This window comes from Nannobrachium achirus, assembly GCF_963921795.1.
Source record: "Nannobrachium achirus genome assembly, chromosome: 2".
Taxonomy (NCBI): Eukaryota; Metazoa; Chordata; class Actinopteri; order Myctophiformes; family Myctophidae; genus Nannobrachium; species Nannobrachium achirus.
Window position 1 is genome coordinate 62,959,418 of NC_137811.1, and position 25,472 is coordinate 62,984,889.

Here is a 25,472-nt window from a genome sequence, read left to right on the forward strand (position 1 = left end):
TTCAAGATTTCGAAGATATGGGCATATGAACATGAGTGGGTTTGGATATGTTGTAAAAGACAAGCTTGTCTGTCTGACCGCCTGTGGATCAAAAGACAAAGGGAGACACCTGAGAAAGAATGAAAAAAAACAACAACATGAGGCTGCTTTAAGAGTAGAAAAGAATCCTTCAGAACTACAAGCTCTGGGAGCGTGTGTGTATGTGTGTGTGTGTGCTGTGCTGTGCAACAGTTTTTGCTTTCTTGCCGCTCTCTTGAGAAGTGGGCCGCGGTGCGGACGGGCCCGCGGGGGAACTCCTCTACCCCAGGAAGCGCCTCTGCTGTCACTGGGTGCGAGGAGCTAAAAGGGAGGGGGTTGTCAAAGTCTTTTCCCTCTGAGAACCCTACAGCAGTCTTCCCTAAACACGTTTGTCCAACTCCTTCCTCTTCTCCTTCTCCCCCTCTTCTTCCTCCTCCTCCTCCTCCTCTGCCTCGTCGTCCTCTTCGTCCTCTTCTTCTTCTTCCTCCTCCTCCTCGTCCTCTTCTTCCTCGTCCTCGTCCTTGTCCTCTTCCTCTTCTTCCTGGAGGGAAGAGAGTGTGAGGACTGTGGCGGAGGGCGAGAAATGGGAGGTGGGGGCTGAGGGGGCGACGGGGCACGAGGTGGAGGCAGAGGGCTCCTGCAAGGGCGACGAGGGCTCCAGTGGAGGGCATTCCGCCTCCACCGTGGTGGTGACGCCTCCGCTCGCGCTGCTCGACGTGCTACTGGGGGAGTCTCCGCCTTTCGCGGCTGCCCTCGAGGAAGGGGACGGGGAGGGGGAAGGGGAGGAGGATGCCGGCCCCTTCCCCTTGGACTCCTCCGCCGGCTCCCCCTCCACCCCTGCCCACACGTCCACCTCGCGGCTGGGGGAGGAGGGGGCGGACGACGACGGGGGAAGCTGGTGCTTCTTGGCCTTGCGGCTGGCGTCTCTGAAGCTGGCCAGAGGCGGGCGGAGCCTCACCCCGCTGCGGGTGGAGCCCTCGATGGCCTTCTGCAGCTGAGGGTGGAGGAAAGACAGAGGTGGTCAAGGATCTGAGCCCTCTTCTCCCAGATCCACCGTCTCTACACACACTCTACAAACATGACCTTCGATGTCCTTGAATATAGAGAATACAGGAGCCATGGCCTCACTATCTAGGGTTGTGCGTTATTATATATTATATTCATATATTATATCTATGCTTGGAGCACAACAGGCGTACAGTATGTGCCATTTTTGGTGAAACTGACTTTTATTATATATAATAATATATAAAATGTCCCCCCTGGTAAAGAAAAAACATTATATGTTTTACAATTTAAAATAAAGGCATGGTCAGTATCATGATCATACTCATGTCACTATCATGGTCAGTATCTTGGTCAGTATCATGTCAGTATCATGGTCAGTATCTCGGGCAGTATCATGTCAGTGTCATGATCAGTATAATGGTCAGTATCATGTCAGTGTCATGGTCAGTATCATGGTCAGTATCATGTCAGTGTCATGGTCAGTATCATGGTCAGTATTATGTCAGTGTCATGGTCAGTATCTGAGTATCATGTCAGTATCTTGGTCAGTATCATGTCAGTGTCATGGTCAGTATCATGTCAGTGTCATGGTCAGTATCATGTCAGTGTCATGGTCAGTATCATGTCAGTGTCATGGTCAGTATCATGTCGGTGTCATGGTCAGTATCATGTCAGTGTCATGGTCAGTATCATGTCAGTGTCATTGTCATGGTCAGTATCATGTCATTATCATGTCAGTGTCATGGTCAGTGTCATGGTCAGTATCATGGTCAGTATCATGTCAGTATCATGGTCAGTATCATGTCAGTATCATGTCAGTGTCATGGTCAGTGTCATGGTCAGTATCATGGTCAGTATCTTGGTCAGTATCATGTCAGTGTCATGGTCAGTATCATGTCAGTGTCATGGTCAGTATCATGGTCAGTATCTGAGTATCATGTCAGTATCATGGTCAGTATCATGTCAGTATCATGGTCAGTATCATGTCAGTATCATGTCAGTGTCATGGTCAGTATCATGGCAAGTATCATGTCAGTGTCATGGTCAGTATCATGGTCAGTATCATGCCAGTGTAATGGTCAGTATCATGGTCAGTATCTGAGTATCATGTCAGTATCATGTCAGTATCATGGTCAGTATCTTGGTCAGTATCATGTCAGTGTCATGGTCAGTATCATGTCAGTGTCATGGTCAGTATCATGGTCAGTATCTGAGTATCATGTCAGTATCATAGTCAGTATCATGTCAGTATCATGGTCAGTATCTGAGTATCATGTCAGTATCATGTCAGTATCATGGTCAGTATCATGGTCAGTATCATGTCAGTATCATGGTCTGTATCATGGTCAGTATCATGTCAGTGTCATGGTCAGTATCATGGCAAGTATCATGTCAGTGTCATGGTCAGTATCATGTCAGTGTAATGGTCAGTATCATGGTCAGTGTCTGAGTATCATGGTCAGTAGCATGTCATTGTACTGGTCACTATCATGGTAAGTATCAACTGTGTGTATCAACTGTGTGTATGAAAAGGCTGCCCAGTTACCGCAACAAAAGTTATTTTTATTAGTTACTTTCCACTCCTGCTTATGAGCTCATTCTAGATGTGGATCACAGTTATAACATCTGGACACCACGGCTCATATTCCTGACAGCCAGTGCCACTGGATGAGACCGTTAAATGTGCATAGCGAGAATTATAGGCTAAATAATAAGCTCACAATGGGAAAATATAGAATTACTAAGGAGAAAATCCAGGGAGATGAGAAGCGACAGTGCACGATGGCGAAGCAGCATGAATCATAACGCAAACTGCGAAAACTGTTGGAGAACAACTGCCCATACTGTGAGCACGCGGCCATGAGCTGTCACGCCACGTTACCAGATCCAGGCTGAGAAAGGGCTGACATGTGTGAAAAAACAGACACTGCAGCTGCACCAAAAAGAGTCGATCTATAAGCATTACAACGCGCCACGGCTTGTAGATATGGCTATTTTCTGTACGAGACACGATCAGTGGTGGAAAAAGTACTCACTTTTTTTTTCTTTTTAGATTAGTTTTTGGGGCTTTTATGCCTTTATTGATAGGACAGTAGACTGACAGGAGATGAGGGGAGAGACGGGGAGTGACGGAAAAGCTCGTCCGGATCGGGAATCGAACCAGTGACACCGCCAGGCATCCATGCCTATGTGGCAATGCCTAAGTGGTATGCGACTGGACCAGTAGGCCAGTGCAATGCAATGCAATGTTGAAATACTCTGTTAAAGTAAAAGTCCGGAATTAAAAATGTACTTGAGCAAAGGTACAAAATGTATTTAAAGAACCAAAAGTATAATACTCATTATACAGAATGTCCCGTTTCAACTTGTGAAAACTCCATTTGATTTTCAAAAGCCTTCATAAGCAACATCCCAGCTAAATGAATCACACCACTCACGCAGTGTCAGACATTCCCCCCCTGCCCTGCTTCTCCTTTGTGAGCTTGTAGATCGGCTATTTTCAAATGGCCGAAATGTATCTAGCGTTGGAGTGGTTAATGGATGTGTTGTAATAATAGTTAAAATAAGTAACTAGTAACTAAAGTTTTCAAATAATTGTAGTGGAGTAAAAATACTATATTTGCCTCTGAGATGTAGTGGAGTAGAAGCAAAAGTACTGAGTACTGAGTAAAAGTAAAATATATTCAATTCTCAACATTCTAAGTACAGTACTTGAGTAGCTACTTTAAACCACCTGTGGGTCGAAACCCCCAAGGGGGTCCCCAAATGATTAACTTAATGTGCAACATTGTTTTCTCACTCAACAGTGAAACCAACATAAAGTTGAAGTGTATAGAGGGTAATTATGCACATTTCTAAAGTGTCAATTTAAGGACTTTTTAATAACTTTAAAATGACAAAATAAACATTGGCCAAATTGTCAAATATAAGAGTAGATCAGCTATTTTATATAACAGAACCGTGATATACAAAATGTAATGCCTCAACATAGTGCTCGTCAGGGTGCTGGGGGTCCCCAGTTCAAACATGATTATTTTGGGGGGTCGCGGCCTGAAAAGGTTGAGAACCACTGCTTTAAACCACTGGTCAGGATGCACAACCACTCAGAGGGGGAAACGGGGAAGTACTGGGCCCCTGATTCAGCCCAGGAAAAAGAGTTGTAGAGGCCCTCATTGCGCGCTATAGAGAGAGTTCTCTCTCTATAGCGCTGCTGCTACTCAAAGATTTGCCATTTCAGATCATGACAAGTGACAAGCCAGTGTGCCAATTACATGAGTTATATTTTGTCATTGTCGGGTGGAAACCTTGTATGTCCAAAACCATTTTAAAAATGATTTAAACTAGTGAAAATTTACTTTAAACAGTGACGATTTACTTTGTTGGCTGCCCAGCCCCCGAAATGGAACGAAGGCCGACATTTTATTTTTATTTTACCGGCCTGGACAAGCCGGGAATGAACCGGCCATTCGGGAGTTGTCCCGCTTTTCCCAATGGCCAGCACGTCCCTGGGGGGAAATGAGTGAAGTCACCTCCTGATGACCTGTAAGATGCAATCCACTTGACCGCTCATGTTCGGTCAAGTACTCGGATTTCGCTCTAGCACCGCTGACTTACGTCCATTCCAAAATGGTTCCAATGTTAATCGAAAGGGCACTTTTGTCCAATTCTGTCTCTCTAATATAATATAGATATAATAGATATAGACACTAAAGTAATCTAAATGATAATTCCATTTGATTTTCAAAAGCCTCTATAATCTGATTATTACTGCGTAAATTTAAGTGATTTCCGACGCTGGCTGTAGTAGCATTACAAGGAGCAGGCTGAAACAGACACGTATTATAGACAGAGAAACAAACATGGAAGATTAACACTATTTGAAAGGAAAATTAAAAAAAATCCAAGAACGAAGCTCACCTCTTTCAACGCCACAACGCCCACCAGTTTGCCAATACTGGTCACATAGGCATGACTGAGACCCAGCAAGGAGAACAGAGTGTGGGTCTGAGAGAGAGAGAGAGAGAAAGAAAGAGAGTAAGAGAGAGAGAGAGAGAGACACACAGACAGAGAGAATTTTATATTTGAATTGATCAAAAGTACAGAACACACACACACACACACAGAGTAGGGTTGCACCGATACCAATATTTTATCGGTATCGGGTCCCGACTTAATTGATGTATCACACACACACACACACACACACACACACACACACACACACACACACACACACACACACACACACACACACACACACACACACACACACACACACACACACACACCAATCAACCAAACAGAGAGGGAGAGAGGGAGAGAAAGAGATGTAAGGAAGGGGATTTATGAATCTTCCGCTAATCGTTCAGTGCTAAACGGGTGCAGTTATGTGTGGTGGAATATATGTGAGTGATCTTGCAGTGTGTGTCTTTGACGAATTCTATGCTAATATTACGGTGCCATGCCCAGCTGCAGTGTAATTACACTTTAGCCTATAGCTGATTTAAGCAGGGCCAGCTCCCATAAGCAACATGGCAGCAAAATGAATCACATACCGCTCACACAGTGTGAGACGTTCTGCCTCTGCCCCGCTTCTCCCTCTTTTTAACCACTTAAACCCTATATGCTTCACTGAGCCTACATCGGTTCCCCGGGGTTCCTTCCTGGCCCACACAAGGGCATTCACCAAATATTAGAATATTCGAATATCAATTTTTGTCTTTAAAAATACTGTATATATATATTTCTTCATGGTTTATAAAGCTTGGCTAGATAGGAAGTCATAAGAACCCTGACAAGCACTTGGAATTGTAGGTATTACATTTAACCCTCTAAGGCCCGCATTAAGAAATACTTGAAATAAAAAATTGAAAAAAATCAGATGGTGTTGTAGGAGTCCTATTAAGAGGAAAATGTAATGTTTTTTTTCAAAAAAATGTTTTTGTAAGATTTTATAGCCATACATCAAAAATCATAAATCATGCTCTAATTTACATATGGGGGATATTCTTCACAATAATAACATATGTACATGTTCTAGACACTCTAATGATCACCAAAAAAAATAGTACAGGCATTTTACTTATGTTTTTGTGAGGTATAGCTTCCATGAAAAAGTGAGATGTTGTTCGTCAAAACTCTGGAATTTCAGCGGGTGTGGCGGGTGTGAATGTCAGCCCCTGTGGGGGGTATTTATATGCAAATAGTGTGGCCAATGGCATTGTAATACTAAACAATAGAATCCAATGGTGGTGTTTAGGTGGTAGGGGGAGCTAAAATAAAATGATTTAAACCTTTTTTTGGATAAAATACAAACGTTGTAATATTACAACCGTGGGCCTTAGAGGGTTAATGTGACTCGGTTCCGCAGATAAATATTGTGAAAATAGCAGCTCTACATGCTCTACATGAGGCGTTGCGAGGCGTTGTGAGCATGTAGATCGGCTATTTTCACAACAATGTTCGCCTCTTGCGAACTTAATATTTGACAGTTTGGCCAGTCCTGTCGAATATTCGACTATTCGAATACTTTGAGGTCGAATAATTCGAATACTAAAAATCGCTATTCGTGAATGCCCTAGCCCACACATTTTCTCCCTACAGTTAGGGCTGTCAGGACATTTACACCAGTAAGACTCCCTAATCGGGAGATAAGCGACCGTTGGTCGCTTATCTCCACAAATAGGCCAAAAGTTTGTTTTACCAATTATCAAGACATACGGGCAGTTGACAGTTTGCCATGGTTACTCATTGAAGTTGAATCTCCATATATGGAGATAACCTACGCATCACACTAAGTCTGACCTCACCAGCCCATATTTGGGCATGAGCAACTTATGTCTCCATATATGGAGATATGATATACAATACACAAACGAGCCCTACAGTATAAAGGGGCAATTCTTGCCAGGAAAGAAGCATTTCTTCGACTCAGACCTTATCGCCAGGGTTGGCTTATAGCAGCTGTCGGTAGGACCATATATGGATTCTGTTAGTGTGGATCTCCTAACAGGGCATCATCGGGGATACAATCCCTTTTATGCCCATATATGGAGATCCCTAACATAATCCCTTTCATGCCCATATATGGAGATCCCTAACAGAATCCCTTTTATGCCCATATATGGAGATCCCTAACAGCATCCCTTTTATGCCCATATATGGAGATCACTAACAGCTAACAGAATCCCTTTTATGCCCATATATGGAGATCCCTAACAGAATCCCTTTTATGCCCATATATGGAGATCCCTAACAGAATCCCTTTTATGCCCATATATGGAGATCCCTAACAGAATCCCTTTTATGCCCAGTTGGTTGCTAGGGTAAAAAAACATGGTTGCTATGGTAAACAGTTGGTTGCTAGGGTAAACAGTTGGTTGCTAGGGTAAAACCATGGTTGCTAAGGTGGTTGCTAACGTACACTAACAGACCAGCAACAACAGACTGTTGCCACAGCAACGTACACAAAGGTTTGTTTACACATGTGGTGTGATGTCATACTGAAGATATATGACATCACACCGTACACAAACAAAGGTGTGACGTGTGACGTGACGGACGGACGGACGGACGGACGGACGGCCGGTGGAGGTTTTCATAGTAAACTGCTCCCTGACGGTCGCAAAGACATACGGGCAGTTGACAGTCTGCCATGGTTACTCATTGAAGTTGAATCTCCATATATGGAGACATAAGTTGCTCATACCATAGCAACCATGTTTTTTACAGGGCCTGGGATTGATGACATCAGAAATCTCCATATATGGGCATGAAAGGGATTTTGTTTCTGGAAATATGTCTGTGGGGTGCCACATTTGGAATAAAACACTTACATCACACATCTGGATATCCATACAGCCCATCTAGTTTGCCTGTGTCCATTTATGCCCATATATCTGATGACATTGGGACAATGATCTCCATATATGGGCATAAAACTTATGTTAATTAGTAAAGCCTGGGGATCTCCATATATGGGCATGAGGGGTACCCTAAAAGGGCATCATCTGGGAATAGCAAATATAGTTATCCTAGAAAGTGAAAATCTTACATCAAAGGCCATAACTACCTACCTACCACCATACTGCATTCCTCATTAAACTACCTACCAGTAAGATGCCTATAGGGAGAAAAGCAAAGGGCGAGGTTGCACCATTTCTTGGTCTTCTGGCCAGTGATGTATATCGGACCATTTAACCATATATGGAGACATCTGGTACCCAAAGATATTCACAGATATGGGCTTAATATTGATGACATAAGGGATCTCCATATATGGGCGTAAAAGGGATTTGGTTCCCCTGGCATCACAGGGATCTCCATATATGGGCATAAAATGGATTTGGTTACCCTGGCAACACGGGGATCTCCATATCTCCATATATGGGCATAAAAGGGATTTGGTTCCCCTGGCATCACAGGGATCTCCATATATGGGCATAAAAGGGATTTGGTTCCCCTGACATTACAGTGATGTCAGTGGCTGGTTCTACAGAGGGGATCTCCATTTATGGGCATAAAAGGGAATGTATGTATGATGATGTCAGATATCATAGACGTCATAGGACTTATAACGAATAACTGAGTAAGCATGTAAACCCGTAAAATCTATATTTGGGCATGGCTGATTTATGACCTCATCATGATGACACGAGCAAACACAGCTGAATTGTATAAATGATCAGTGCAGAAACCAACAGAAGTATTTGACCAAGACTCTTCGATTTAAACATCAACAAAGGTGTGACGTTTGTTGATGGTCACAAAGGTGTGACGGACGGACGGACGGACGGACGGACGGACGGACGGACGGCCGGTGGAGGTTTTCATAGTAAACTGCTCCCTGACGGTCGCAATGACCATTAATTGTCACTCAAATAATTACGATTAACGATTTAATTGTGTGTTTGTTGTGTACAATTACATTTCTGTTTGGCTAGTAAGCTTTGTAGTTGCACATGGAAGATACAGTAGGAAAATAAATGACATATTTGACAACTTTAAACTTAAAAAAATAACATTGATCATGGAAATATAGACAATCTACGTTGTGAGCTTTCCACTTTTTTGTTTCCCCCCAGACCGTAGGAATACATGCAATGACCAGTATCACCCTCCCCGTCCGGCTACCCTGACCCCCCCTCGAACACGACATAGCCGGTTGCACCACGGTGGATTCGAACCCACAACCTCCATAGTGGTGGTGGGCAGGGACTTTACATAACATGACCTCCGGGTGCCCGGAGCGTGTGAAGCAGAGCGTGGCCATGGTGTCACCTTGTGTAGCGAAGTTCTCTCCACCAGCTGAAAGGGGGAGGGGTCTATCCGGATCTGCTCCATATCGATTGGCTTGTCCAGCACCGCCTCTTCCCAGGCTTTGATCTGCATGGGCCAAATCACACATGTGTGCGAGAGATACAGAGACAGAGAGAGAGAGAGAGAGATTGGAAATGCACTTGAACAGAGTGGATGGTTATATTGATGGAACAGTATGGTTTGATCAACTGACGGTTGGCTATGTGGAGATTCTACATGTCGATAAGGTTGCTTACCTCTTCTGGGGTCATGGTGTCAGTCAATGCAGGAGGACTGTCCTCCTGGGAAGGAGAGAGAGAGAGAGAGAGAGAGAGAGAGAGAGAGAGAGAGAGAGAGAGAGAGAGAATGTAGGTCCACTTAACCACTTGAAGCCCTAGCATGCCTATTCTCTATTCGTTGAACATCTTCAAGTTGAAAACTTGTAGAACAGCTATTTTTGGTGAAGAGATTTGGTGTAGACTTGTAGGCTGCAACTCAAATCAGTTTAGCTTAAGTGCCAAGTGGTTAATTGTTATGGATGGAGACCATGCCCCTCCTGTCAGGCTGTCACTCTGTAATCTACTGTTATATCAGACTCAACCCTGAGTCCATCTGCCAACAAACCCTGCATCATCAGAGAGAGAGAGAAACGGTGAAGTCAGGTGGATAATTATATCCAAACAGAGTGAAGAAAACATTTGTGGTGAGAATATACACAACAAGAAAACACAAACATTCCGTTGTGCACACACAAAGCTAATGAGATGACAATAAAGAAAGGCACACCCGCAGGACACGCACGCACGCACGCACACACACACACAGAAGGGCCCAGGGCACGCACGCACACACACACAGAAGGGCCCAGCCACTGAGACGTGACAAAGATTGTCAGAGACAGAGACGCAGAGAGGCAGTCAGACAGGCGGTCTGTTCAAACAGCTGTACGGCTTTTCTAAATGTCTGCGTCGGTGCCCCCTGGTGGTTTGATGGAAGCATCCATCACAGGATGTGTCAACTCCCCATCAGAGTGACTGCCATGTCACACATATCATGTCATCACTGCCTCCTCCCTACCAAGGAGCAGAGCTTAAGCCTCAGAGAAGAGCAGAGCCACAAGCTTGCGGTGCATCGCGGATGAGACACACTGTGGGCTTGCAGATCGGCTCTTTTTGGCATGCGACACCCTCGTGCGCCGAAGCATAGGTCAGGCTTTAAGCTCCTGTCTGGACTGCTTGAGTCATCTGATAGGGCATCAGTGATGTGTTAATCCTTCTATTCATCGCGGTTAAGATAAAGGCTATACAATGCCACTCTTGCTTCAAGGACAACGGGCTATCGTGACGTGCCATTTTGCCGGCCGCTTTTATCTCAAGTGGGCCACACGAAACCAAGGGTGTATGGGATGTACAGTATATCGTCACTGACCGGTAGAAACCTTATGTCTCCATATTTCACATTTCATATTTTTATGTTTTTTCTATTCTATTTTATACTTCACCATGAGACAGTGGCACTCAAAAGCAGTGCAAATAGACAATCTACAAGCTCACGATGCCTTGCATCGCAGCAAGTTGTGAGCTTGCAGATCTGCTACTTTCACTATTTTTGGGCCCACAGATAAGGCTTAGAATCTTGGTCTCCACTGCAAAATGCTAATATCCTGTACAGCACTTGTCGAGCCAAGCATCAACCACTATGATTAAGCATTATTCATATTCTCAGGTCTTAAAAGTAAAATATATCATGATACAGTATCCCCCAAACACTGTTCAAAATGCACATAAATATGTACTGCACACCCAGAAGCAAATATGAAATCAAATATGCAAATATGAAATCCAAAAGAACACTTGTTGCACATGTGAAGTATTATTCACATGTGCATTGGTCTTAACCCTTGGGCGATTCTTCGCCTCAAACTGATTAAGGAGAATATGTGCATGATAGAAACGGTATTGACCCACACACTGTTCCAATGCGCATTAATACTACATCCAGTATTTTTACCTTGATGATTACAGTATTGTCCAGTGTTCACTTTTGCTCACTGTTGCAAAAGGCAAAATGTGAATATGGATGACATGCAGTCATCGCCAGTTATATAGCCAAATATAACGTCAGAGAATCATTCTGGACCCCCTATTTTCATCAAACAATAGCATCTATAAACCCTGAGTGGTTTATAATATGCCAGCAGAAAATACTGTGTTTTTGAGCTTTTCAGATTGACCAATGTTGCTGCGATAATTGCGTTGACTTGACACTGACCTGTCCTGTGTGTTCAGGTTTTGGTACCCAGAAGCTGAGAGACTAGGCTGCATACCACATGGGTACTGATGCCTGGCAGGTCCCGGTTTGATTTCTAGCCAGCTGTAGCCTAGCTTGGCCAGACTTATATCACTGCGTAGATATTAGTCTGGAATCTCTGTATGGAACCTGCATTTCCAAGGGGCGGTTAAAGAAAATGCCTCTGGTGATAAACCCGACGCATATTTGCATACTGGTTCCTGATTGGTGCCCACAACTTCTGGGGCAGCAAAATCCAATCACAACTGATCGGTGACAGAATAATCTGCCGAGGGCTATTTATTATTATAATCTTTCTGCACTGGCAGATTCGTCTGGTTTCCAGGCGAGGCCAGCTGGATCCTTGGCTGCATGTACTGTAACTCCCCTGTCTGCTTTCTGCTCTTTTCTTTCTTCTCTCCACATTATATCTATCAAATAAAGGCTCAGAAAAGAAAAGAAAAGAAACATTAGAAGAAATGTACTACACTGACAAGCTTGCCTTACCTATAAACCCAGTGATAATGCAATGAGGTCGCTTGTCAGCCCAGGGCTTTTGGAATGATCCATTCCAAACCTTTCACTCCAGAGGCATAAGAACCCATAACCTTGGTAATGATAGTGCCTTTCTGATAGCCCTTGAGCTAAACAGGGAAACAAAGCTCTGATTAGTGTCATCCTCCTTGAGCAACACAAGCAAGCTAAATGCTTGACAATGCAAGCATAGTAGCACAAACCCACTGAGCAACACAGGTAATTGAACCCTCAACCCTCACTGTGTCAATGCAGTGTAACATATACATGTAGCTATACAACAGTATATCTATTAGGGGCAGCCATATCTGAATGGGTAGCGAGGCTGCCTGGGAATCACAAGGTCCACCCAGTCAGTGTTGAAAAAAGTACTAAATGTTTTTACTTAAGTAAATGTATCAATACCGCAATGTAGAAGTACTCCGTTACAAGTCTGAAATTCTAAATGTACTTGAGTAAAAGTATGAAAATGTTGGCATCAAAATGTACTGAAAATAGCAGATCTACAACTAACAAGCTCAGCCTAGATCTACAAAGGCCTAGGTATAAAATAGGGCTAAAGTGGTAAATGTATGTTTTTAATATTATAATTTCTATCTGCAAAGTAACTAGTAACTAAAGATTTGCAAATAAATGTACAGTAGTGGAGTAAAAGTGCAATATTTGGATCCGAGGTGTAGTGGAGTAGAAGTTTTGGAAATTATCAAGTAAAGTACAAATACCTCCGAATTGTACTTAAGTACATTACTTAAGTAAATGTACTTACTTACTTTACACCACTGCACCCAGTCTATGCGTCAAAGTGTCCCTGAGCAAGATGCGTAACCCCTAACTGCTCCCCAGGTGCTGTATTAATAGCACACACTGCTCTTAATAGTTATAGGATGAGTCAATGCAGAGGACAAATTTCATGTATGTGCAAGTACAGTGACCAATACCCCAACATTAACTACAGAGGACTAAAGTATCATTATTGTATGCCCTGTGGTATTATAGCCACTGTCACCACAGTATTCTTTGTGGTACAGCCCCATATTGTCACTGTCGGGCAGAAACCTCATATCTCCAAGTTTCAAATTTGTACGCTTTTTCGTAAAGTAAAGCCCTGCTACATGACACAAGACTGTCGCACAAAACTAGTGAAAACAGACAATCTACAAGCACACAACGCATCGCACCACGAGGTGTTGTGTGCTTGTAGATCGCTATTTTCACTATTTTAGACCATTTTTAGAATGCTAAACACAAAATGAACAGTTTTGGACATACAAGGTTTCCACCCGACAACGACGGTATACTCCTTCGATGACATTATTCAATTTTTCCAAGAGAATTGGAAACTTTTGGGGGACGGCTGATTTGCATAAGAAAGAGTGTGAGTCATAGCGTATCGTCACAGACAGAAGGCTCTACACTTCGAGCCAGGGCTTGATATGAGAGCAGAATGCTAAATGTGAAGTGCCTGCAGGTGGCTAAGTAACCACCACTTCGATTATTGCCCCAGGCTCGTAGCCACTGAATGACGCAGGTGTGTGTTGAGTGTATTGGCATACCTGGGTTTCGGTCTGGCCTGAAGACGAGGAGGAGAAAAGCCGCTGAAGGGTTCTTCTGACCGACGACTGCCTGCGTTTGCCTGTGTGGAGGATTACACGTAAGACGTGGAAAAGACAGGCGGTAAGATGAACTTCTAAACTGGTCAAATAGGCTCTATCTATGCACAGCGGCCATATGGGAAAGAAATTGCCCCCCTTCCTTCACAGCCGGTGTTACCAATGATACTGATTAAGGCTCAAGTCCAATCTGGTCAAACAGAGTCAGGGTGCTGATATCGTTGTGCATGTTGGCTCACTGGAAACACTCTGCTACACCTCAAAGTGTCCTTCATCGTCATCATCATTCGAGTGCCCTCGAGATCTGCGACACAAGCTGCTTCCACTGGTCTCATTGCCACACTAAGTTCATTAACAGTCAGTCAGTCCTACGGTGTCCCTACTACGAACATCTGGAAATGTGAGTGGTCTAGTTCTCCTTGATGGGCAGGGTAGTCTCCACAGAAGAATATCCCAAATGACCTGATCTTTTGCTCAGTGACATTAATGTCCTGCAAAGCGGAGTCTTCTCTGTGCCACCACAACTGAGATGGAGGGAATGCCTCCATAAATCTGAGCTTTAGTTGGATGGTTCCTCCATGAAAAGGTTCTGGACACGCATGAGGAGTCCTGTGTACAGTATGTTCCGTCCAGACAATCCCAAAGCTCCTTATTCATTGTCCATGTTTCAGCACCATACAGCAGGATACTTTCTACACAGGCTCTTGAGAGGTCTGACTGCCATATAAGATGGAGGTTATTGCAAGCGCTCCAGGCCTGTCCTTTCCTCGTCAGGAGGTCCTTTCTGCTACTGAGTACATAGTACATACTATGACCCAACGTATTTCAATTCTTCAGTTTCTTTGATTTCACTGCCATCTATGGAGAGGATGGTTGGATGATCAGAGTCTTCATTCAGAAGCAGGCATTCTGTCTTTTTTGAGGGGTTCCAAATGGCCCCTTATGGGTCTGTAACTCTGAGAGTGTACACATAGAACCAAATGGACCCGTACAGGTCCATTTGGTTCCATTTGTTCACTCTGAGAGTTACGGTTAGTCCTTGAAATCAAAACGTATAAGAACCCCTGTGCTACACCAAATGGAACAAAGCCTTATAGTCAGAATCATTGTTAACGCCAGTGAGGAAAAGGCCCAATTTCTTTCAAATATGGCTGCTGTGCATAGAGAATATTGAAGAAGGCAGAGACGTCACCTGAGCCAGTGTGATTGGTAGAGGTGTCCTGTGGTTTGGGGGACTGGATAGGCCCGTTACATTCATCCAGCACAGCTGTGGTCTGGGAGACAATAGAAGGATGTTATATACTGTATATGAATTTATCACATTATGATGCCCAGCCTGTATCTGCCCTGGGTGTGGCCAGTGATAAAAGCTCAGCCTCTGACAGGGTGATAACTGATGTGAACTCAAGGGCTGATAACTGTTAACCTTGCGTCACGTTTACAAAACAGGTCGTTTGATCCGGTCTAGACCAGATGGCATCCTAGACCGGATGGCAGAAGTGGCGTCGCTTTGTTTTGGTTCCCCGTTTGTTTCCCCAATGGCTACCTCTCATGCATAATTTATACTTTGGAATTTAATTTATAAATCAGACTTCAGACACATATGGTTGGATTTGCCTGAGAAATAATCTGTGTATAATATCTGGAAAGTTTCAGTCACGCAATTCGGTCAAAGATACTGTACTGTACAGTATGTTCCGATTGACAACATTGACAACTCCCATGAAGCACGATTAGCTGTGCTTTACAGTGTGATATGACAACTCTGGTTGGTTTCCAGGCAGATAGTTATCTGTCTTTCTGTTTTTCTCATGTATTTTATTCTTATGAATTATGCATGCTTCTTTGCAGAAAAATCTGCAGTCTAGGGAGACAGAGAAAGACAGAGAAAGAAAGAGAGAGAGAGGGGAGGAGAGAGAGCGAAAGAGAGAGAGAGAGAGAGAGAGAGAGAGAGAGTGTGAGTGTGTGTGTGTGTGTGTGTGTGTGTGTGTGTGTGCGTGTGCGTGCGTGTGCGTGTGTGTGTGTGTGTGTGTGTGTGTGTGTGTGTGTGTGTGTGTGTGTGTGTGTGAGAGAGAGAGAGAGAGAGAGAGAGGCAGAGAAGAATATGTCCAAAAACATTTCTGGTGAGACAAAACACGAAAATAACACTCTCTTGTGGGCAAGCACACATGCACGCACGCACGCATGCACGCACACACGCACACACACAGTGCCCACTGCATTGGATACAATGAATCCTATGGACACTGTGATGATACCTGTTGGATCATTGTCGACAAAACAGACTGACGCAGAACAATACAACACGGGGGAATGTACTGTATAGGCCTAGTATAATACTGACCACTCATAAACAACATCGACCTGTGAGTCATTTCATAGCGAGTGTCGTTCTCAGGTTTCACACCTTGGCTGTGCTCTGCTCTCCTCCCTCCTCCTCGTCCACGAAGGTGAAGGACTCCCAGCTAGCCGGTGGCGTCTCGCCTTTCTCAAAGGCCCGCCTCTCCGGCGAGAGCCACCAGTCAGACAAGGCCTGGAGCTCTGTCCTCTCGATGGAGCCCAGTAGGATCATAGATTCTGGAGAAGGAGGTGTTTTATTATCATTACGTTTATTATTAGGGGTTATAGATCTCCCACTTGTACGTCGCACAATTGTAAATTGGAGCGGTCCAAGCAGTGAAGCTGCAGGAACCTTATTTTTATTCTCCGTATTCTTTCTATGCTAATGTGTTTGTGGAGAAAAAAGCTCAAAAACAACACTCTCAGGCACAATGATTAGCTGTGCTTTACAGTGTGATATGACTCTCTGTGAGGCACATACAATTCACTAACCTCAAGGCCTAGTAATAATCAAGTTTATGTTTTTGCATTTACGGATTAACGGATTGGCCAAGAGTCAAAATCCTTCAAGTCATCAGTGTCCTTGCTCCACTGGTTTTCTGCTCAAAAATCTTTCTCTTTCCCAAGTTTCATTTTCAATCACAAAACCTAGTCAGAATCACCTACACACTCTACTGGTCTAACCGAATGTGTTAAGGAAATGTCAATACATAAATCCATTTGAAATTAAACGCATGTCTTTAAGTTATGAGTACATAAACACTCATAACTCAATATGTACAGATACAAGGTCAGAGCTTCTCTACTCAGTCCAGGGATAATGTGCCACAAGGAGATGACAAAACCTTGAAATGTAATTCACAAAACACGATCCATTATCATGTCCCAGCCAGCAGGTGAAATTTCGTTTTGATTTACTAAAGTATGTTGGGGTTAAAAAAGTACATTTTCAAGATTGTATTGTTGGTACAGTCCCCCAAAACGTCCAAACTGTATGTGTCAAAGGAGGTCATGGAGACATCACTATATTCAAATGAACATCATTGGATGTTTGTAGCATCGTACAAGTCTACGTAATCATGTTGTGGTGATAGCCCCCCCTTCGCTGAGAGGAAATTCAATGGTGGGTTTCATCACCCTTTATGAAATACTAGCATTATTTAGCATAACATAACACAAACCTTTGCCAGTAAAGTGTGTAACACAACGTACCTTTGGAGTCAACCAGGGGGATGGTTTTGAGGGAGGTATTCTCTAGAAGGAGGTTGAGCTCTCGATAGGTGGATTGTGAGGACAGAAACTTCACCTTACGCACCATGATGTCTTCCACAAATATGTTATACTTGCTGTGGGGAAACAGAGAGATAATGTATCTGTCCAATGACCATCATACAGTTTATGTCTGCAATACCATTTCAACACTAATATTAGTGTTGAAATTGTATTGCAACAAACATTTACTGTCCGTACTGTATATACTCACGCAATCTCGGCTGCTAAACCAAAGCCTGAACACAAACATGTTAACATTATTCGGGAACTCTTTAAAAGTAATTATCCCTTATAAATAGGTATTTCACAAACTGTTAATTAATGAGTTATTAATGAATTGTTAAATGTCTGTTTGTATTGGTTAATGATCTAGAATTATGCCTTATAAATAGTTAATAGATCATGAACAAGCTATTAATAGATACAGTACGTATTTTGTTTAAATAATGATTTGTTACGCATTTCTTAAACGTGTATTAATTGTGTTTAGAGTTGAAAGGCCAGAGGTTAAAATTAACATTAAAATATCTGAGGCATGCACTGCAGCAGAGAGAGTTTACATAACTGAAGCTTATTCTATCGACAAAAACTTAACAAGTAAGCTGTTTAGTAATAGTAGTAGTAGTTCTACCAGTAAGACTCCCTAAAGGGCGAGGTCACCCATGGCGCGTGCACAATTCACATGTATACCCTTCTGCTGAGCTGGTCGAGTCATCACTGTGATGTCAGGAACAGGTCAGCTATATCCATATATGGAGTCTGTGAGGTCAGATATATGTATGGATATCCAGGTTTGATGAGGTCAGTGTCGTGATCTTCATATATTGAGATCCAGGTGAAGATAGTCAGCAGTATTGATTTGCAAATGAATTCTGTCTTGGCCATATATGGAGCCTCCATATATGGGCATTGCCAAATATGGGCATTCCCAGATATGCGCTTAATATTGATCGGGAAAGGGATCTCCATATATGGGCATAAGGGGGACAATGTCTTGGCCATATGGAGTATCCATATATGGGCATTGCCAAATATGGGCTTAATATTGATGACATCAGGGATCTCATTGCCAGAACAGGCTGTCTTGGTCATATATGGAGCGTGACAAATAATCAACAATGTGATGTCAGAACAGGTCAGCTTCCTGACCTGTTCATTCCCGGCCTGTCCCGTCACTGTCCAACAGAAACCTTGTATCTCCAAGTTTCAAATGTATACATTTTTTCGCAAAGCAAAGCCCTGCTTCATTATACAAGCACACAACGCCTCGCGGTGAGAGTCGTTGTGTGCTTGTAGATCGACTGTTTTCACTAGTTTAAATCATTTTTAAAAAGATAAATACAAAACAAACGGTTTTGGACATACCGGTACAAGGTTTCCACCCGACAACGACGAAATATAACTCATGTATAATAATTGTCCCACTGGCTTGTCACTTGTCATGATCTGAAATGGCAAATCTTTGAGTAGCAGCAGCAGCGCTATAGAGAGAGATCTCTCTCTATAGCGCGCAATAAGGGCCTCTATGGTGGATCTCTATGGCAGTGTTCTAGTGACTCATGCAGGCCGTGGCTGTCAGTGGGGGGGAGCTGAACAGGAGGAATAGGATGGAGGTGCTAAGTCCTCCTGTGGGGGCTCCTTCCTCACTGGCAGGTGAGAACCAGGACAGCACAATATCAGTGGCAACACAGAAACGGGGTGGTTATGTGGCATAACAGCCACGTAAATTGGTGAAAAAAGGGGGTAAAAATGATAGGTAGTCTACAAAGACGTCCTCTAGTACAGGGGTTCCCAAATGTTTTTGTCTCAGGGCACCCCATAAACATTTTTTTTAATCCGAGGCACCCCTACATTATAATTTTCACTCCCAGCACTTTATATTTATAGAATATCGTCGTTGTCGGGTGGAAACCTTGTATGTCCAAACCTTGTATGTTTTTTGAAAAAATATTTTTTTTTGAAAAAAAATATTTTTTTTATTTTTTATTTATTTTTTATGATGACGTCACAATCGGCAGATGACGTCACAATCGGCAGCAAATCTGGATAGCCTGTTTTGAGAACCCGTGGGATACTTTTAACCTTCGCCTTCTCAAAACCAGAGAAAGACACAACGGTCAGAAATGGGACTTTGTGAGGATAGAAGGTGCTAGTGGGACCCCAAAAAAAGGTTTTAAAATAGGAAAAGTGAAATTTCAAATGATACTAAATATTTTTTCAAGTGTCCAAATAAATTCCAAATATTATCAAATTATCTCGCGGCACCCCAAGGTGCCCCGTCACCCACTTTGAAAACCCCTGCTCTAGTAGCCTGCCTGGTAGTGTGACTTTTATGATCTCTCCCATCATTTATTTGTGAGTTACAGACAACGTGGTTGTTTTTTATATCAGATATTCCTAAAGAAACTCATTACACCGCATGCCAACCTCTCCTCCACTCTGAGCCATGATGCCTTCTTCTCCCTGTGCCTTGCCTCCCAGCTAACGGATAGGCCAGTGTGAGCCTGGCCTTGCCTTGCAGCCTCATTCTGAGCTATTTGGAGCTTAGACTGATCTTTTTTGGCTGCACCTGACCAGACTGCTGAGCAGTAATCAAGGCGAGATAAAACTAGTGTCTGTGTCACTAGCACTACGGAGGAAGGTGTAAGGAAAGAAGAACATCCTCTGATGCATAATATTCCTCTACCCATTTTCTTGACAGTATTTTCAATCTGTTTCTCTCTTGGTAACTGTCCGCCAAATATTACACCAAGCTAAATGTCCTTTGAGTGATAGGCCAGCCGATTCAACACCGAAACGGGTGCAGCTGCACAGCTGATTATCTATTAGTGGCACGTTTGGCCCATGAATATATAATATTTGTGTTCACATAATTATATTCAGTTTGAAGTGTGCGCCTTAACGCCTTAATGTTATTTTATGCAAAGTAAATACTTATACACAACATAAAGCACGTAATTTGGTTAATTATTAACAGGAGCAGTGGCCCAAGGCAACTTCATTCTGGCAAGCCACACTGCAAGAATTTAAGGGAAGGAAAGACTACAGTTGAAAAACACATACTAGACGATGCGATGCGATGCGAGAGTGCGGTTTAGCCAACACCAACTCGGGGACTGAATCGCTGCCTTCCACACTCTCCTATCTAGAATCAGGGTCTTGAGCTCTGCAGTGTTGAAAGCTGCCGCACCACAGTGCACCTACGTTGATGGTGCATCTACACTATGGCAGTAACCTTTGTACTTCCCATTGGGGGTTACATGTATTGTTGACAACTGCATGTCCGGATAGAGCATCAGCTACAGTATAAAGGCCTATAATTGTATGCAAACACTATGTCATATTAACACTAAGGGATGCCATTATTTTTGTATTTGAGTGTCACTGCGCTTTATTTTGAAGAGCCCCGGAAGCCAGGATCGTGTCCATGTTGTGGAAATTCTGTTTACTTTCATACAGAAACGAAAATTTCTAACTGCGGGCCGACCGTCGCAGCCCAGTGTCGCCGTGAAGAAAAGTGTTTCTCTGCGATCAAAGCGTTTTTGGAAGTAGATAAAGCTGTTTCTTTGCAGCAGCAATGAATAGGAGCCTATGGAGATTACACATTTCCTGATGATGGCGGCCAAGTTGCATCATGGAATATGACCTTTTTTGGTAACCAAGGTAACCAGGTAACATGGGACGTGATAACGAGGCCGTGGCGTCGCACCACGTCAATTCCTATCAAGTTCCTAGACGTAATTGGCATCGGAAGTGTTAATAGACGCCACCAGGCTTGATGATACCTGATGTGTCCGAGGGCCATTTCGGGCAGGTAGGGCAGCTTCTTGATCTGTATGATGGAGTCGTAGAGCGAGGGCTGTAGGCCCTGGGCCACCATGTTGGCCAGGATCACCGCCACCATCATGGGCAGGATGTGAGAGATCTGACCCGTCAGCTCGAAGCAGATGACTGCCGTCGACACCGTGTGTGTGACCGCTCCGGTCATCGCTGCCGCTCCTGGTATGGAATGGATGTCAGGCTGTGTTTCATTACTGAGGCAGTGATGATGAATCAGCTTGGTGGTTTGCACCACTGATTGTATTTTGCATAGTATAATGTGATTCTCAACCAACAAGGCAACAGTAATGCATGTAATTTGTATGCAATGCATTCCATCAAGCTGCACTAAAAAACTATTTTCAGTGTTCTACATTCATGGTGCTGGCCTTCATCCGATCATTAAAGGGATAGTTCTCCCCCAAAATGACTTTTTTCCCCCCTATCGATTACTCACCGCATGGAGTCTTGAATTCATTCATATTTTTTTTGTTTTTGTCGCATTCCTAAGCCAATAATTTGAGGAGACTCTTTGTGTCTCCATAGGGAAGAAAGAAGGTGCTTTGTGTCTCCATAGGGAAGACGAAAACTAAAGAAAATCTCCATTAATTCAAGACTCCATAGAAAAAAATTACACTTTATTTAAAACTGTAATCTGTGTGACTAAAATGAAATTGAGTTCAGTGGACTTGAGAGAAAAGGGACAGAATGTATAGTACTGTACAAGAGACCCCGACTGACCAATGACAGCATAACCTCCTGGGAGAATGCGGTAAACGTTCCCGTCAAACAGGATTCCGTTTGGGAAGAGCGTGGCCATGATCTCCCCTACCAGCCGACCGAAGGCTGCTCCTGTAGAGGACACATGGAGGACACTCTGCTTTAAGACATGATTCACTGTGATGTTTGTACAAATGTTATCAGCTAGTCCAGTGGTTCTCAACATATGGGTCGGGACCCTCAGGGGGGTCGCCAAATTATTTTGGGGGATCCCCAGATGAGTAGTAAACAGTAAACAAACTAATATAAAGTTGGTAAGTGTATAAAGGGTATATGCATATTTCTAAAGTGACAATTTAAGGACATTTTAAAACCTCTAAAATGACAAACAAATTGTCAAATATTAGAGGCAGAAATTGTGAAAATTGCAGATCTACGTTGCGAGGCGTTGTGAGTGCGTAGATCTGCTATTTTCACAATAGAACTGTGTTATACAAAATGTAATGCCTCAACTCTTAGTGCTCGTCAGGGTGGGGGGTCCCCAGTTCAAACATGATTATTGTGTGGGTTGCGGCCTGAAAAGGTTGAGAACCACTGGTTTAAGACACAATTCACTGTGTACATACAAATGTTATCACCTGGTCCAAGAGTTCAAAACGTTTACAGTAATCCTTATCCGAGTGGATCAGATTTTGATCTTGGGTAGCTCAAAAATAAAACGAAAAACTGTGGCATCACTTATATCTGATCTGTTATCATAGAATTATCTCAGCATACATTATGTTAATACGAAGTGAAAGTTTGATTAATCAGATCATATCTAACACCTAAAATCCAAATCTGATCCACTTGGGTCCTGACTCCTGGGCATTGGTTTTTGCCTGGGTTTATCTACAGTAACTGAGGGCTGGCCTATCAGCCCGAGCCAGCCCACAGGCCAAAAGATACTCCAGTGTTTCCTCAGCTGTGAAATCTACTCCACCATCGGCAACAACCGCGTTTGGTGACCAGGTTTTTGGCAGCGAGGCTGCTCGCAGGGACAGATCAGCGCATAGTGGCACTTTAGCTTGTGCTGATTGGTGCTGTTGTATCAGCTCTTTATCCTTTTGTTCACTGCCCTTAGGAAAAATAAAGGCTGGTTGTGTCATGAATATGTTGTATATTTTAGTTAAAATAGCCACCAGTATAACATAATGTGGACCTGTAACTGTAAAATGTTTATTAAGGAATTTAAGGGCTTGTGTTAATTAGTATTCTGACATTTCCAATACAGATTAAATGAGCAACTGATGTCAGTCAGATTGATTGTGCCTGGACGGTAACTGTTATAATGAAGAGTTTCAGCTGGGAAGGATTCAGAGTGTGACATGAGTCAGTCAAACACACCGAACTAAGCAGCGTGTGAGAGACATACTGTACAAGAAGAACACACTGGAGCCATACAGCCATAGAGCCCAGTGTGTTTGTGTGTGAGGGAATTCTAGCTTGAATTCTGCTTAACCCTAAACACAACCATTATGACATTAAACCTAAACCTAAATATAAGTATCGTAAGCTCTAAACTGTACTGTAAGTAATTTTGTTCCCCTGAATCAGTGACACGTGAAACATGTTCATGATGGCTGGCAACATTTTGCCCATGATTAGCAGCACGTTGACGACTACAGTGATTAAACATGATTAATGAAGTGAAGATGTGATGATTAATTATCATCACCACGTATCATTAATGTGATTAATGACTACAACAAAGACAATTGAAGCTGATGTTCAGAAAGGAGAGTATCTCCTACAGTACCACGTCCACGGGTCTGATTTCTATATAAAAAATAGGCCGATATACAAGCTGTGAGATTGTAAATCTGCTATTTCTGCATTTCTTTAGTAGAAAAATAAATAACTATGATCTTTAACCTTGATCTTGTTAAATATCCAGTGCTATGATTTTCCCCACCTAAAACATGATGATCAGGTATTATGATACTAGGAGGAAGATTTTTTCCAAAAAATTTCACAGAAAGTGTTAAAATGATCCTGGGTGCCTATCCCGAACTAGTTCGGCTTTTGTAAAAAAAAAAAAAAATGTAATTTTTTTTTTTTTTTTTTTTTTTTGAGCCGCGCCGCCGGCCGTCATCTGTTTACACGGCCCGCGAGAGCGTCGCGCCGCCGATATTTACCATCCACTCCAATGCAATCCAGGATCTTTAGAGCTCATTTTCTCTGCAAGGTTTAATCATGGCTAAATCGCCGAAAATAGGGCTTCTAAAATGCTTGGTAGCCAATAGCTAACTTCAAGCTAACTTCATCCTGTTCCTGTACATGCACAAAGGAAAGTGTTCAGGCGCATCATGGCTGTGCACGGCTTGTGCATATACCAGCGTATCTCTATGGTGAATTCTATGGCCATTGGGCGCCCTCTAGTGGTGAAAGCTGGCACTGAAAGCGTTAAGTATGCCTGGTTGTCAGGTGGGCATTGGTGACCCAGCTGAATTTAGCCACACCCACAGTGTTGGGTGTATGGTAAAAGGGGAGAGGTTGATTATGATGTCATTAACTCAGTGTTTTTCAGTTGGGCATTTAACTCAGAGGCTTTCAGCTTTCAGGAAGTAACCAACAATACACAGGAAAGGCAAATTTGCACATTATAACCCCACCCCATGGTCTATTACAGTAATATTAACTCCATAGACACATACAAAACAGAAAAAGTACAAAACTAACATTTAAGATTCGAGAAATTCACCCCAAAATAGGGACACCAGAGTTAATGTGGTTGGTATAGGCCTACGTTTATATTTGAATTGTGGTATATTATCAAACGTATCAAACAGTCTACATTTCCCAAAAGGAACTGTGTCCTGATCAGAAGATTAAAACACATCCCCACTGGCTGCAGAAATGAAAGCAGAGGCTCCTCTATACCTAATATGAAGACGGGCATGAAGGCACCGGAGGGAATGGGCATGGTGGTGGAAACAGCAGACATCCAGAACTACAGGGGAAAAAACAACAGGAAGTTATCATCAAGAGAGAGATGCTACACCTGCTACACATGCTACCTCCCTCCCTCCAGCCCACCGGCTACCTCCAACTCATCTGCCAAGTTTGATCAAAAACAGATTAAAACTGTCCCGAGTTATCGCCGTGGCAGGCTCTGGCGATTGCAACACACCCACCACGCGCAGCATGGGTGTAAAATAATAGGCCAGTCTCCTTGCCAACGGGGGTATTATATGTCTATATTTTTATGTGCTGCTACAGTATGTAGCAATGCCAGCTCATCAGCACTTTCCAGGGTATTTCAGGGAATTATTTCCACACTGAGACGTCAAAAATACAACCACAGTTAACCACTTGAACCTGTACACGTGTCCTCGACCTGGGATCCCTGGGCTCTAACCAGGGGCAGCTTATTTTCCCCCTGCACACCAAATATCGTTGCAGAAAATAGCAGATCAACAACTTGTAGGTCTGCTATCTTTCACAGAATGTTCGCTTATTATGACATGTCCAATCATTGTCCATAATAGGGATGCTTGTGTTCATGTTAACCAAATAGTTAAT

At 43.2% G+C, this 25,472-nt stretch overlaps 1 protein-coding gene across 1 annotated transcript in view; it reads right to left on the reverse strand.

Moving 5' to 3' along the window:
- The window catches only part of clcn1b (chloride channel, voltage-sensitive 1b), a gene marked incomplete at both ends in the record, with an annotated part of 72,395 nt that overhangs the window by 4,503 nt on the left and 42,420 nt on the right, over positions 1-25,472 (reverse strand). The window contains 12 exons of the mRNA XM_080743365.1: positions 79-81; positions 584-1,012; positions 4,945-5,031; positions 9,307-9,411; positions 9,582-9,626; positions 13,701-13,780; positions 14,950-15,031; positions 16,165-16,334; positions 17,310-17,443; positions 21,155-21,368; positions 21,930-22,040; positions 24,831-24,900. Of these exons, the coding sequence (XP_080599491.1) occupies positions 79-81; positions 584-1,012; positions 4,945-5,031; positions 9,307-9,411; positions 9,582-9,626; positions 13,701-13,780; positions 14,950-15,031; positions 16,165-16,334; positions 17,310-17,443; positions 21,155-21,368; positions 21,930-22,040; positions 24,831-24,900 (1,530 nt within the window). The remainder of the gene's footprint in view (positions 1-78; positions 82-583; positions 1,013-4,944; positions 5,032-9,306; positions 9,412-9,581; positions 9,627-13,700; positions 13,781-14,949; positions 15,032-16,164; positions 16,335-17,309; positions 17,444-21,154; positions 21,369-21,929; positions 22,041-24,830; positions 24,901-25,472) is intronic.